Source organism: Heloderma suspectum, chromosome 5, assembly GCF_057233095.1.
Source record: "Heloderma suspectum isolate Gila_16-S chromosome 5, 16-S_ref, whole genome shotgun sequence".
In the NCBI taxonomy this organism is placed as follows: domain Eukaryota; kingdom Metazoa; phylum Chordata; class Lepidosauria; order Squamata; family Helodermatidae; genus Heloderma; species Heloderma suspectum.
In genome coordinates, this window is record NC_139462.1 from 139,621,674 (window position 1) to 139,637,043 (window position 15,370).

General features: G+C 40.5%; 1 protein-coding gene across 7 annotated transcripts in view; it reads left to right on the forward strand.

Annotated features, from left to right (window-relative positions):
- The window catches only part of RECK (reversion inducing cysteine rich protein with kazal motifs), a 63,156-nt gene that overhangs the window by 6,085 nt on the left and 41,701 nt on the right, over positions 1-15,370 (forward strand). For 5 of the 7 annotated variants that reach the window (XR_014792255.1, XM_084857620.1, XM_084857621.1 and 2 more), the window contains 3 exons: positions 335-371; positions 8,046-8,131; positions 10,478-10,525. Coding sequence is in view for 5 of the 7 variants with exons in the window: in XM_084857620.1 (XP_084713746.1) it covers positions 335-371; positions 8,046-8,131; positions 10,478-10,525 (171 nt within the window). In the remaining 2 variants the exon portion in view is untranslated. Of the gene's footprint in view, positions 1-334; positions 372-8,045; positions 8,132-10,477; positions 10,526-13,272; positions 13,314-15,370 lie in introns of those variants that run through there. The other 2 variants (XM_084857617.1, XM_084857622.1) reach the window with 2 other exon arrangements.

Here is a 15,370-nt window from a genome sequence, read left to right on the forward strand (position 1 = left end):
CAGCCACTGAGATGACTCCCTAGTCCCCACTAAATATACCTTGCAGATTGGCAGGACAAAGAAAAGCTTCTCCGTATGATCCTAAAACCTGGGCAGCTTTGTATGGGAGAGGATCATCTTTCAGGGAACCTGGTCCCAAGCACAATGATATTGAAAACTGAATACATTATTCTAGATGAGGTCACCTGATGATTTGTTGTTATTTGTTCTACAACATCTGCTTTTAAATATGTTAGTCTTTGACTTAAGGTTATTTTGCTTTCAGTTATTTTTTAAATGTTTGCCATGTCATATGGCCAACTTTGTAATTATAAAATATAATTACTTTTTTCAGGGAGAGGTTTGGGGCTGTATAAATTCTTCTTTACCAGGTAAGAGGTGGTATTATATTTTGGTTGCAATCCTATGCACACTTACCTGGGAATAAGTCCTATTAAACTCATTGGGGCTTACCTTTGCGTAGACATATATAAGACTACACTATATTTTTCTTCCTTAGTTTCAAGGCATTATTCTCATTGGTTGTAACTCATATTTATTGCTGGTTTATAGACTTTATTAAAGATGAATGAATAAATTATATTAAAGGTTAAGATTCACCTCCATGTTGGCATGACTGTACATTGAGGAGGGAATCAGCATAGGGTTTAGGAAAAATCACAGGTCATAACAAGATCACAGGTCATAACAAAATTGCTCAAGATTTATAAATATGACATAAAAAGTAATTTCATTGGACAATATATTTCATTGGACAAACATGCATCATGTAGTCCACCACATGCTCCAAGAAGTATTTTTTACATAAATGCATTGCCATAAAAAGCAAAGGAAGCCAATTATATACCTCTTTGCCAATTATTTGCCTTTTCAATTATATACCTGTTTGCCACCTAAAAATCAATGTTTTGTTCTGACCAATAAAGAGTGCCAGAAAAGAGCTGTTACAGATACAGTAGCCATCCCAAAGCTTTGTGAGAAATGTTAAATAACTTTCATTAATCATATGATACCAAGGCAATGATTTAACTTCTGAAATCAAGGACAAATCAGACTGTGCCAAAACAACGTTTAACTAGTGTAGTGTGAGCCTCCTCTGGCTCACCCTGAAAACCATTTGGGCTTTTTAGATGTTCTTGTCAAACACACACACACACAACTCAAGGAGTATTTTTATCAAATGTTTGAAAAAATAAAAAACCCCAATTGGTTGATGAGTGGCTCCTGCCTTCCCCAAGTTAAAAAAAAAAGGCTTATCTTGCAGGAGGGGGTAACAGGTGGTCTAGAGGGCTTACTTCCAAATGGGAGAGTCCCTGCAAGGCCTCTGCTTGGCTGAAAATTATCTATGGAGCACCAGTTATTGCTCGAGATTATGGGGTTTATAGTTAGCTATTTTTAAAGGTCAGTTTAGCTGCAACTGATTGCATATCTGAGAAAGGCCATGACACAGAATTAATAATTTAGTGTTTTGATGTCACTTATTTCTTTTAAGGAGCCAGTGGATCTCTCCTGGAAAAAAAGTTTGCATAATCTTCAGTTGACATGTGATGAGATGGAGAGAAGGAGAGATAGAATTTAGCTCCCCTCCCGTGCTAGCTGGTTGAAATTAAGCACAGCTGGACTGGATAAGGGCGGAGTTGGGAAAGCAGAGGCTTGCGACAAGCAGGAGGGGTAGCTTTGGCTTTATAAGCAGCAGAGAACATGGAGAAAGACTTACAAGCCAGAGAAATATTGCAAGGGGGGAGACATAGCACTGAAAGGTCTGGAAATTAAGGAAGGCTCTGGTTATGATTAGGTGGTTTGTAGGAGGGAGGAATGGACAGTTCTCAACCCTCCCACATAATGATGTCATGGGCCAATCTTTCATGCACACACTCTGGCATTCTGACTCAAGACACTCCAAACCAGTGAGGCTCCTTTATTGTAGCAAATCCCATGGTAAAAGCTTAATGGTTACATTTTTCCGAAATCATATACCTGGTGACAGTTAGCCATAGTCTCCATAAATAATTCCAAAATAATCCAAAGCTAGTAACTATAACAGTGTCAGAGATCCAGACAACTTGGTTTCCCTGTTACAATCTCTGTGGCTCAGAATACAGGGCAAGCGACTGGAAAGATTCCTGGCGTAATTCATCCCAGGCAATCTGAGACAAGGAATTCCAAATACAGGGCAGGGGCTCGAATAATTCCTGGCATAAGCCATCCCAGTCAGTCAAAGGCAAGGGTTCTAGAAAAAGACCTAAACAAATCTGCACATGCAGAGGTTAAGTCCAACCTTGAAATCTTCATTGGAACCTCTGTGCTACACAGGTCAAGGCCTTTCAGATCCAAGGTTCAAGAGTAAGTTCAGAGTAATCCCAAACATGCAGAGATTTCAAAGACCATAGCTTTCACTTTGATATCTCCATGCTACGTGAGTCCAGGCATAGAAAAATCCAAGAGTCAGGATCAGTCCAAGCCAGCAAGTGCTCTGGCTAATTGACTGTGGCAAATATTGGGACCCATATTGCCCAGCTTGACTTAGCTAAGCAGTTAGGAGATTCCATGATCAAATGCATTGAAGGATATTCTGCATAAGGATGTCATGATTTTATTCCAGACCCAATCCCAACTGGGCCTCTTAGGCCGAGAATAAAGTCTTTCAAAGTATAGCCCTGTGAGAGTCTTGCTGTGATATCTAACATTCTGGGAAACATCTGTGCCATGATGTAGAGTGGTAATTAGCTGACAGTGGAGGTTCTAGTGTCAAAATAGGATACTATCCATCAAGGAGTTCACAGTGGTATTAGGTCATGAGCAATAACAGCCATGAACTAGAAACATTATCGACCCATGAAGGGATGCTTGAAATGGGAAACATCGGGTCTCCCAGGCTAAAATGCATATGTTTAAGACAGTCATTTCATTTGTCACTGATATATCAGTTGGATATTATGATGATCATGGATGTTGTCTCACAGACATGTTTTTATAGCTAGAAACCCGGTTTTAAGGCCAGAAGATAGATATTTTTAGGGATTTAGTAACGTGTTGATATTTCCATTGTATTGAGAAGCAACTTGAAATATGAATGTACATAAGCAGATAAATGTGTAAAAATGTATAACATGTATAAAAGGCAGTCCAGTAATCAAAGATTTCAGTTCTCCATGGGAGAACTCACTGTCTTTGCTTGATCTGAGAAAACTGGTAAGATAACATATGTAGTATGATGTTTTGCTCTTCATAAGCCTTTTTGTTAGAAATGTATCTTGAAATTGTTTTGATTTTGTTTATATTAGCATTGTATGCTTATTGTTTATTCTGTACTAGGAATCTACTTGAAGTAAGTAAAACACAGAAAAGACAAAAGCTTGGTCTCTGAGAATTGTTACTGAACTACAACTCTGTGTCTAGTACCAGAAGCCAGTAAAAACCTGCATTTCCTGGTGACACCTTGCTCTAGGGGAAATTGAGTGGGAGTAGTTACTGGTGGGTTAGGCCCCCCTAAATATTGGTATTCTATCTCTTAGAATTCCTGGGTGAGGACAGATTTGTCACATGATGCTGCACATAATACTGCCATTATAGGAAGCAGTATGCCTATGTACACCAGTCGCTGGGGAACATGGGCAGGAGGGTGCTGTTGCACTCATGTCTTACTTGTGGCCACTGTGAACAGAATGCTGGACTAGATGGACCCTTGGTTTGATCCAGCATGGCTCTTCTTATGTTCTTATATATGTAATCCACAGCAAAGGAGAATTCAAGGTCTATGAAAAGTATGGCAGTACTTTACATAGCAGGTTCTTATCAATACAAAGTTCAAAGAGAGAAGAGTCCAAATTGGATGGAGAGTCCAAAGTGAAGAATGCCTCAAGAAGCTCAGACAGTAGTAAGTCCAAACAGAGAAGGCAGTGAAGACAAGAATGTTCCTAGCAAAGGCTTCAAGTGTGGGTATCTGCTTCAAAGCGAAGGTGTGGCTGCGATAGCCCTCCTCCTAAACAACTAACTGACAAGGGATTTTTGCCCATCAACAAGGCCCCTGCCCAAACAGGGTGTCTCCATTCTGCCTTCAGGGATGACACTTCAACCTGTGTGAGACCTCCAAAACTCTTCTGTTAGGTTCTCACAGAGAAGCTACCAGCCCCTTTCCCTGCCAAGGTTGAAGCTAGCAGCTGAAAGGAAGTAGCCTTCCTTCCTCTGAGAACACTGACAGAGATAAGCTCACTCTGATTCTGACATTCCACAAGCTGAATAGGCCCAAACCCTTCTGGATCACTTTTGATCAGATTCTGGCTATAAACTATAAGGCCTACTGCAGTGCTGGAGCTGGGCCACAACAGCCGAAGTTCCAAGGTCCAAGAACAGAGACCCCTGGAGGAGTTTCAGGCCCTGTCCTCTGATGTAAGAGGGGGCTGAGAATGTTCTGAAGGGTTTGAATCTTGTTGAGAGCCCCATAATGTAATTTAAATCCAATAAATCCCATCACTAGAGGTAACATTCCTGTTTCCTCTTTAAGTTGTACTGATGGTATACATTAGGGAGCATTCAAAATAGTCCTAAGAATTGTTCTAAGAATTGGCCGAGAAAACCTTTTGTTATTGGGTGAACTAAGAATATAAGAAATAAATAAAAAAAACTTTGGAGACCTTTCTATGTCTGCTAATTCATCATGATCCCAAATTTCAGCTCTGAACAGTAACTGAGAATAATTTAGCTTTTATCAGTTTAAGTGTTGGAAAGATTTGTTTTCCCCTTTAATTATTTGTTTAGCCTTCAATTTAATTGGCTAGAGATGGATATTCTAGAGTCAGAAAAATCAGTATGTCATGGATTGGGGGGAGGGGGGGCTTTCCTACTGGTGGACCCCTTTACAGGGTTTCTCCCAAAAAGAATTACTGATAGGCTGCCACCCCAGGCAGATTCTCATGAACACCAGGGTAAATAAAAAGGATTTAAACAAAAAGGATTTAAAAAATTTAAATTGGGTTTCTAAAATTTAAATGGATTGTTTGGATTTTTAAAAGAAACATAAATACAATAATAGATTTCTCTCTAACTTAAAAGTAACATAGTTTTAAAATTCCATCATAAATATGCTAAGCCTACATTTACGGTCTTATAAAAATGAAATTACTTATCAATCAAACATGGGCATATATTTCAGTTTTTCATCTCATGAAAATGGCTTTGACCAACCTAACTAACAGTTCTTGCTTCTTGAAATTCCTGGACTTTCAGTTTATCTGCCTAAAGTCACATGTGCAAAGGCACAGGGTAGATAGGATTGTTTCGTTCTGTGCTTATGTGGTGGTGGAATTAGATAATCAAGGCAGACAAATTAGTTAAGACAGAAAAACAATATAGCACAGTGGATAAAATTAGGGCGCAATCCTATATGGATTGCTGGCTGCTGAACTCGGAGGCTGCTGAGTATCCAATGCAGGGCAGGAGGACAGTGGAGGCGATCTTCATCTCAATGCTCCAGCTGCCCTGCATTTCTGCTAGACGGGCGATTTCGCCCATCCAGTGGCGGCACCTCAGACGGGGAGAGAAGGAGGCTACGGTGGTCATAAGATATGAAGCTGCTCTGGTCTTCTCCACTCCCCACCCCTAGGAATGCCCACTTTTCCCCATCTCCTCCCTCCATTTTCCACGTGTGGAGAGGCAGGCCGGTGTGGTTCTCTCTGCACCAGCTATGAGGGGTGGGGAGTGTGGTTTCCCAGCTCTGAGGTCAAAGCCCTGTCTTGGACCTCGAAGCCAGGAAACTGAACTATCCTATCCCCCCCCCCCCCGACACTGTCCGGGGAGCATAGGATTGCTCCCTCCGCTGCTTAAAAAAATTAAAAATATATTGTTTATTACATTTCTATTCTGCCCCATAGCTGAAGCTCTCTGGGCGGTTTACAGAATTTAAAACATTAAAAAACATTATACAAAGTTTAAAAGCTATTAACATTAAATAACTCAGACAATATATACAAACACCATATAACTAAAAACAACATTCAACAGTCAGTCATAACTAAAGACACCTCCAGGACCGATTAAAACTCATAATGTGCTGCCAAATGCCTGGGAAAAGAAATAGGTCTTAACCTGGTGCCAAAAAGAAAAACAATGTTGGTGCCAGGCGGACCTCATCAGGGAGCTCATTCCGCAGATGGGGGCCACCACTGAAAAAATAGGATTAAAAAAAATTACGTCAGGTTTTTTCATGCCAGTAACTATTAAACCTTGCCTTGAGATATTGGCAATGGCCATTTCATTTTTGTTTGAGAGCTAGGCTGGGCTAATACAGAGTGAAGCAGAAAGCAGAACATTGAAAAGAAAGAGGGAGACAAAATTGTCCAATATGCATCTTCCTATATCTTCATACTAAGGCCTATACCCACCTACCTGGGAGTAAGCCCGTGGCAGTAAGTCCCATTGAACTCAACAGAACCTATTTCTGAGTAGACATGTATATGATTGTGCTGTTAACCTCAAACACTCATGGGTGCTGGTTATAATAAAGACTCTCTGGGAATATTTTAACGACATTCCCTGTATAGGTAAAAAGGAAAGCATGCAAAATATGTATAGTGAGTCAGAGATATAGCTGAAATTGTTTTTAATAGTATGTTTTAAATGTGATTTGTATTGTTATTATAGTTGACATTGTTTTTAATATGTATTTAAATGTGATTTTTAATATTTATTTGTAAACCTCTTAGGGCGCAATCCTATCAAGATAGGCGGCTGCCTCTGAACTCAGAGGTGACTGCCTATCCAAAGCAAGGCAGGAGAGGCACGGGGTGGATCATTCCCTCTGCGCCCCTCCTGCCTTGCTATTTTTCATTAGACAGCCATTTTCAGGGCCAACCAGGAGAGGAAGCTGCTGTATGACACATTGGATATGTCATATGCACAGATCCGCTGTCTCCGTCCCAGAACGCCCCTCTGCCCCGCCCCTTTTCAGTTGCTCTGCGCTCCTATTCCGAATGCGGAGGATGGGGCTTCTCTGCGCTGCCTCCGAGGCAGCACGGACGAGGGAGAAGACAGTTTTCCGGGAACCGACCTCGGATCACGGGCTCCGAGGTCAGTTTCCAGAAATGAGCATATCCTATAGCCCTCTAGACAGCATCTAGAGGCCATAAGATTGCTCCCTTAGATATTTTATTATATTAAATGGTATGTAAGTATTAATAATGGGGCCGCGGTGGCTTAGTGGTTAAGATGCTGAACTGCAGACCGGAAGGTCGGCAGGACAACAGTTCGAGACCCGAGTGCAGCGTGACCGAGTGAGCTCCCGTCTTCAGTCCCAGCTTCTGCCAACCTAGCAGTTCGAAAGCAAGAAATTGCAAGTAGATAAATAGGTACCGCCTCAGCGGGAAAGGTAACAGCATTCCGTGCACCTCGGTGTTCAGTCATGCCGGCCACGTGACCACGGAAGCGTCTTCGGACAGCGCTGGCTCTTCGGCTTAGAAATGGAGATGAGCACCACACCCTAGAGTCGGACATGACTGGTTGGGGACACCTTTACCTTTACCTTTTAAGTATTAATAATCATTTAGTTGCAAATTAACATGGCTTAGAGGTCAGATTTGCACCATTGTTCAGGAAATATATGATGGCACTATTGAGCTACATCAGAATATGGGATTAGTCACAGTATGCTTTAAACTAATCAATCCCCTACCCCCAACACACACACCATTTCTGGCTGTATGTGAGATTTTGATCTTCTTCCAAGATCAACAACTTTGGACTTTCCAGAGTTCATGCTTAGTTATTCCACTGAAATCAACAAGGCTTATTTCAAAGCAAATGTATTTATGATTGGGGAGTTAGGCTGCAATCCTAATCTTAATGTACTACAAAGTAAACCTCACTGAATTTAGTGGGTCTTATATTGGCAAAGCGTCTTAGGCTTGGGGTGAACCATCTGATCACTTCTTATTTGGAATACTAATAAAATTTCATGGTAAAGCAGTACTATATTGTCTGCTAGATACAGGTTATGGCCTTGCAATGTACACAGCAGTGGTAGTAATATGTTTAAGAATTTTTCTTTAAAGGTGTTTTGAAGAAATCTGATGGCTGGGTTGGCTTAGGTTGCTGTGAGTTAGCCATTGTTGTAGAATGTCGACAAGCATGTAAACAGGTAAGATTTTTATGTGATGCTGATAGGAGTAAAGTCAGGTGTTTGCCCACTTAGACAGCAGACATATGCCTTCTGAAACATATCTGCTCCATTTCTTTTGCCTGTTTATGGTCTCCGCCAGAGGAAACAAAGCAGATGCTGTGCTTAACTGCTCCATTTTGAACTTTAACTACTCAGGGATTCTGAGTCTGGTATCTATTTCTGGATTAATATCCATGCTTTTTTAAGAGGATGTGTTTCCTTCCCTGCTGATAGGCAATGCTACAAGTGGGGCAAGGGTGGACCTGTAGATGCTTTGTATTAACATACTGTCAGCATGCTTATCTCAGTGCTTCAGAGGTACCCTTCTAGATAGACCTTGCTAATGTCCATGCTCTTTGTATTGCCTCCAACGAATGTGAGAGGAGCAGTCTTACAGTGCTCCTAGGCCCCTATAGCTCCTGATCCTGTCTTACTGAGACCGTGTTTTTCTGATGTTTCAGGAGGAATAGGGCTGCTTTTAGCCCAGTTGAAGAGAGGATCTTTCTGCTCCAGCACAGCCTAGAATTGCACCTTCTAATAGAGCAAATAAGCTTTTCCATTTCTCCCTTTTAACAGTTCACATTTGTGGGGTACAGCTTACCCCTCAACCAGTGGTTTTTTTCTACTAATGTTGGTTTGCCTTCTGTAAAAATGGTTCTAATTATGTGCTATTTCTGGACAAATGAAATATAACGTGCTGTTTGTTTGAGTGCCTCCTTAGAGTTAGCTTTCCTACTCCTATTTACATGTTGAGACTTGCTGTGCATTGCAATTTCTTTAGGGTCGCATATCTGACCCATTTATCCCATTAGAATTATTGAGTTGGAGGGGGCCTTGTAGGCCATCTAATTCAGGACCATGCTTGATGCAGGAAACCCAGAGCTAGAGTATCCTCAACAGATGGCTTTCTAGCCATTGCTTGAGGACCTCCATTAAGTGAGAGACCATCACCCCTCTAGGAAATTGGTTCCATTGTCAAACTGCTCTTAGAGTTAAGACGTTTCTCCTAATGTTCAACTGAAAGCTACTCTTTTGTAACTTAAGCCCATTAGATCTAGTCCTGTATCCTGGAGCAGCCAAAAGCAATTTGTTCCCCTCTTCTGTGTTGCAGCCCTTTAGGTATTCAAAGAGTGCTATTATGTCCTGCCTTGGTCTTCTCTTTTCAAGGGTAAACATACCCAGTTTTTCAACCTTTCTTCATAGGGCTTGTTTCTCATACCACTGATCATCTTCATTACCCTCCTCTGAACCCATTCAGGCTGTTGTGTCCATTCCCACTGGATTTAGTTTGAAGCCCTCTTGATCAGGCGCACCATGCTTCTGCCAAACACATTTCCCCAGTCCTTGTGAAGTGCAACTCATCTCCTGACAGTAGTCCTTCATTCAGGAAACTCTTAGACCGTGGTCCCTGAAACCAAATCTCTCTCATCAACAGAGACCTGGTTCAGCCGACTCATCAGTCCATCATGGGTTAATGAACACTTAGGGTGCCAGGGTAGATGCCGTCTGCCATTATGAATATGCATGCTTGTGGGGGGGCTGCCGGGGCTTGTCATGTTGTCTGAACCCGGGTGGCAGAGATTATTTGAGGGTTAACCCTTGCATAACCCACAATTTGTTTTAGGGTTAATGCAGGGGTTGTTTAACCCTCAAACAACCTCAGCTGTCCGGGTTCCAACAACACGACAAGCTACAGCAATCCCTGACCAGGGCTTGCATATTCATAATGGCAGAGGGGATGTGCTGCAGCTCCTCATAGGTAAATTAACCCACAATTGGCTGTTGAGTCATGTGAACTAACTGCCCCTGTAGCCAGTCATTCACCTGAAGTATTCTTCTCTCTTTGTTGTCCTCTACTTTTTACAGAATATTTGATTAATAACATTTGATTGGCTACATGAGGAGTCCAAATAATTTTAAACTATCTTTTATATTGCTTCAAATTTAGCTCAAGTAAGAGTAAAAAATGTGTAAGAAATACATTTTTATCAACTCCAATATTTTTTAAATATTTTACTTAGTTAAAATGTACTTAATTTTAATTATTAGTTTTTTATAATAAAATTATCAGCCTACCTTGTCTATATACTCACATTAAATTCAATATGAAAATCTTTGTTAAAAGAACAGATTTGTGGTTTTGATTATGTTCCAAAATTTAGTACATTGAAGTGATTAAGAATAATTGTTATAGAAGAAACCAGACATAATGGTGACATTTCTAATTTTTCACAATCTAATTATTTTCTATATGATTTCTTATTAAAAGGATCTATTCTTGAATAGTCTAGAGTATGTCTTGATAATAAAATGGATGTATTTCAGGCATCTTCCAAGAATGATATTTTGAAAATTTGCAGGAAAGAATATGAGGTAAGCACATAACATGTATTCTTTTATTCCCTGTAAGCATGCTTAAACTTTCCTAATATTGGTAGACTATAAAGTCTGGTAACTTCTGAATCATAAACATTTCTGGAGGAAAAACAGACCAAGTTGAGCTTTCTCCCCCACTACCGATGAGAAGTAATGCTAGCTCCCAGCAAACTGTGTTTTGCAAATTGGGAGCCACCAAAGTAAACTTGGACTCCTCCCGCTCCTTCCTCCTATCTCTGGAATTCCCCCTTCCATGTCAGTATTAGCTTCAGTTTCACACTTCATGTACACCAACACAAGCAGTAATTAACACAAACTATTTTTCTTTTGTAAACCAGAGAGTGTAGCCATAGTTTGGGCTTAAAGTCCATGGTTCCACGGCGATCTGGTTTGTGAAAGCCAGTTTGTGTTGGTGCACCTGTGATATGACACCATGGGGTAGGTCACATGAACCCTCCCACATGTTCAAAGAATATATGAAGGGGGCGCATGGTCTAGCACAGCCCATAACACAATGGAAACATATCCCTGCCATCCATGCAGTTGGTGTTGCGGGAAAAAGCTCTCCATGTACATTAATATGCGTTAAGAGTTCCACACATGAAATAACTCTGCCTAATCAGGGCTCCTCCTTGCATGGAGTGTGTACTCTGTCTAAACATGCAGATGGTGGAGAAGGATTTCCATTGTGGGTGGCATGGGGGTAAGACTAGCCCACATCGCCCTGTGCTTGCCTCTCGTGTATTCCTTCAACGCACAGGGAGTTGTGTTAACTACCCTATGTTTAATAGAGTGGGCAGGGAAATAATTTATTTGGGGAGAGGAGGATATAAAATGTAAGAGCCCTGCTAGGTAACACCAAAGGTCCATCTGGTCCAGCATTCTGTTTCTAACAGTGGATTGAGAAGGGTGGGGGTGGGATTGGGTGTTCAGAAAGTTAACTGTGTATACAAACTATGGTTTGCTGGGAACCAGCGTTACATCTTCTTTAGGCTTCTGTGTTAAACATTGCTGAAGTTAAAATCTTATGCTACAGGCAACATGCAGAATACATTTTGGTGAACTAGGGATTCTTTATTATCTGCCGGGTGCTCCTGAAAGTACTATTTGCTATTCCAACATAAAGTTAACTTTTCACTGAAGTAATTCTTTGTCAAAAGTAAACATGCTTAGTCAGTAGAAGAGATTGTTGTAATTAAGCAGTTTTATAAAGTATTTGACTAGTTTTCACTGCATAGACATTTTGTTGGAAATCAACATGAATTCATTTTGTACAAATATTCAACTGGAAGTGTTTTGGTTAATTGTTTAAAACAGTTACTGCCAAATATTTGAGTTACATTATATTTAATAATGTATAAAAAGCAATAATATTTTCAGGAATCTGTCTCCAGCATATACCTTCTCTTCAAAACAGAAATCCCTTAACATGCTGTTTTATCTTACCTATCCTGTCTGCAAGAACACTCATCTTAGGATGTTACGTTTTTGATTCACTTGGATCAGATTAGGCAGTCAATTTGTCATGGTAGAATTGTGTAATAAAATAAAAAATACATAGTTTACCATGATGTGCACGAGTGTTGGTGAGCCTTGGACTCACCCCCTCCCTCTCCTTCATGATCAAGAGGAAGGAGTTCAGAAGCAGTCACGTCTGTTTTTAGTTAGTTGTGACTTCCCTTGTTGTCTGAAGTGGGAAATGTAGTTAACTATAGTTAATTTTAACATGCCAGCTTCAGAAACCATTGTTTGAAATTGGCTTGATTGAAAGTAACCATAGTTAGTGTTAATCTCAGTTCGTTGCACCAGAGAACACAGAAAACCACAGTTAACAACAAGTAAAAGCTTCTGAAACCTTTCTCCCATCCTTACGGGAATGAGGTGGTGGGGAACCACTCAAACCCAAGTCCCATTATAGCTCCTTTGTGCATCTGTCATGCTAAACCTTAGCTTGCCATGATGTTCGAACATGGCCAGTATATAAAATCTGGGCCACAGGTGGGCAACAAGCACCACTTGTACTGCTCTTTCCAATTTCTATGAAATATTTCTGACACTCTTAGGCATTGTGAAAACATGACATTGAACAGAATGGGTAGTTTTTGCCACTGAAAGTGGGTAACTCCAACCCAAAGCCACAATGGCCTTTGTGTTTCGGTTGGAGAAGATAAAGAGACTAGGTCCCAATCTGCATTAGCCGCCTTCATAAACAAAAGTCACCATATTGATCCTTCTATATACCTTAATTCTTTAGATTAGGGGATAAATACAGTGGCTTGCTCATTCATTTGGAAGCTTGATTTAGATTAAACAAGTGGGACCTTCAACAAAATGTTGCAGTGTGGACTGCCACGCCTCTCCAATCCCCACCCTTACCCCCATTTTCCATTTTCTTCCACAATAGTCAGTCAGCATTCACTGGGCATGCATAATCCTCATTGGAGGGGGGGGGGAGAACAATTGAATATATTTTCTAAAGGATTGAGATCACCATTAGTATATATGATACTGCTTAGCTCTGTTTTTAGTGAAAATACACATTTGAAAGGAAGGGTTTTTTTTTCTTTTTCTACAATCTTTAGCTGCTGGGATTTTCATAGTTTGGGTTCTCCTGAACGATAACTCCCTACAGTAAATAGCTTTATCTCTTCTAATACTGTATTATACTTCACTGCCCATATCTGTAACCTTTCCTCTGTTATGCTAGTGCGTTTCCTTCTCTTTTCTGGATTTCTGCATTGCTGTAGGAGGTTGACCAATATTTGTTGGAGAACGGAAAGGACAGGTAAGAGAGTTTTCAAAAATGGGAGTGAAATAGTGATCATTGCTCGTGACAGAGTAGTTTCTTTTCCTAATTCTTCTTTTTTCTGTTTTTGTTGGAAAGTTTTTGTCATATTTCATTTATATAAATAAGTGGATTTTTTTCAAGAATGATTACAGATACTGCAAACATAAAATTATCTAGCTTTTGCATAGTTAGTTATAAAATAATGCAAGTTCTCACATTTCCATGCTTTTCTTCCGCATACCATTATTTATAGGTAAATCTTAGGTGCTTTGACAAGTTTTATGGTGAAATCTGTACAATGCTAAACACCAGTTCAGTTTACCAGATTTTGGGAGTGAGGTGGTGATTCTCCCAAAGTATATTTCAGCATCTTTCTATGTTCTCAACTGACAATCTACAAGAACATAAGATTTCAAAGACTGGAATGAAATAGCTGGTGTTGGGTAAAGTTACAAAAGCAGTCCACAATATTTTCTTTGTCTAAGCAGATGTTTTGTTCTCCATATACTTTGGAATTGTTCTTCCAAATTATTTTAGAATACATTTTCAGTTCTAGACAACGTAGAATTAAAAAAATGCACTTCAGCAGTAGTGTTGTGAATAGTGAGCAACGAGAGAAATTCCCTACTAGGCTATTACAATGGAGGTGAAAAGAGAACTGAAGGAATAGGCAGGAACCTGCTAGGGACATGCACACTGAGATGGTGGGGGAGGATTCCTGCCAACAACTCCTCAGCTATAGAAGTTTCCTGAACAGAGCTCTGTGTAGGCATAGAGCTCATATGTTTGATGCCCAGAGACCACAAAGAAGAATATCATATAACTGAATTTATTTGCATTTAATACCTGGTGGTATTTTTTCTTTTATGTAGATTATATCCTTCCATGTTTACAGCATCAGAGACATATAGCTACCACATTGTAAGCCACAATTTTTGAGAGCTAGTGTGCTGTAGTAGTTAGTGTTGGACTGGGACTTGGTAGATCTGGGTTCTAGTCTCCATTCCGCCATGAAGCTCACTGGGTGACTTTGAGCCAGGCACTGACTTTCAGCCTAACCTACCTCACAGGGTTGTTGTGAGGATAATATGGAGAGGAGGACCATGTGAGCCATCTTGGGTTCCTTGCAAGAGGAAAAAAGGTGGGATAGAAATGTAATAATAAATGTAAAAAAAAATTTTTGGGATCTGTGATGCTTGACTCCATGAGCAACAACAGGGAGGCACTCTAATCACAAAAAGAAAAACAAGTGATGAAGTTACAACTGTGCCTGTTTATTGTATGGTTTGCTTGCCTGTGACTTCGTCACTTGTTTTTCTTTTTGTGTTCACTCCATGCCTATAAATGCAGAAGGGTATACTTGTTATTTCCAGTAACAAGCTAAAACAGCCTTCCTCAACCTCGTCCCTATCAAATGTTTTGGACTTCAACTCCCATCAGCGCCAGCCAGCATATTCAGTGTTCAGCAATGCTGGGAGCTGTAGCCCAAAACATCTGGAAGGCACGAAGTTGGGGAAGGCTGAGTTAAAACTGAACATGCAATTGAAAGGAGAGTCCTTAATTTGGCAAGAGCCCTCCACCTACACTTGCACATCCAGAGGCAACCTTAGTTGTTTTGCAGTTGTTCCATATAACAGATTCAGCTTCTTAAACATGTCTCACAGATATTTACAGCAAAAGTTTAAATGGCTGCCAGTCCTGCTGACTATGAGGCAGAAGAGTCAACAGATTAGAGGTTCTGCAGTTTCAATCAGTGATTCCAGGCAAACTGTAGCAACTTAACCTACAATGGGCAATTATTTGCTCATACTGAGAAGCCAGGACATTGACAGTAGTTATAGAAGTTCTGGTGGAACCCTAATGAGTCTTCAGATGATTTGATCCTTTTGGTCTTGAAACTTGCAGTACCCCATCCAACCATCTGCAGAAGTGGTGCTGCCGAACAGCAGTTCCCTCTGCTTATGAGCTGCACCAATGGTAAAGGCAGTAAGAATCCAGTGTTCCACTGCTCACATCCCTAGTTCAAGACCACCAGGATCTTATAGTTGCCTGGA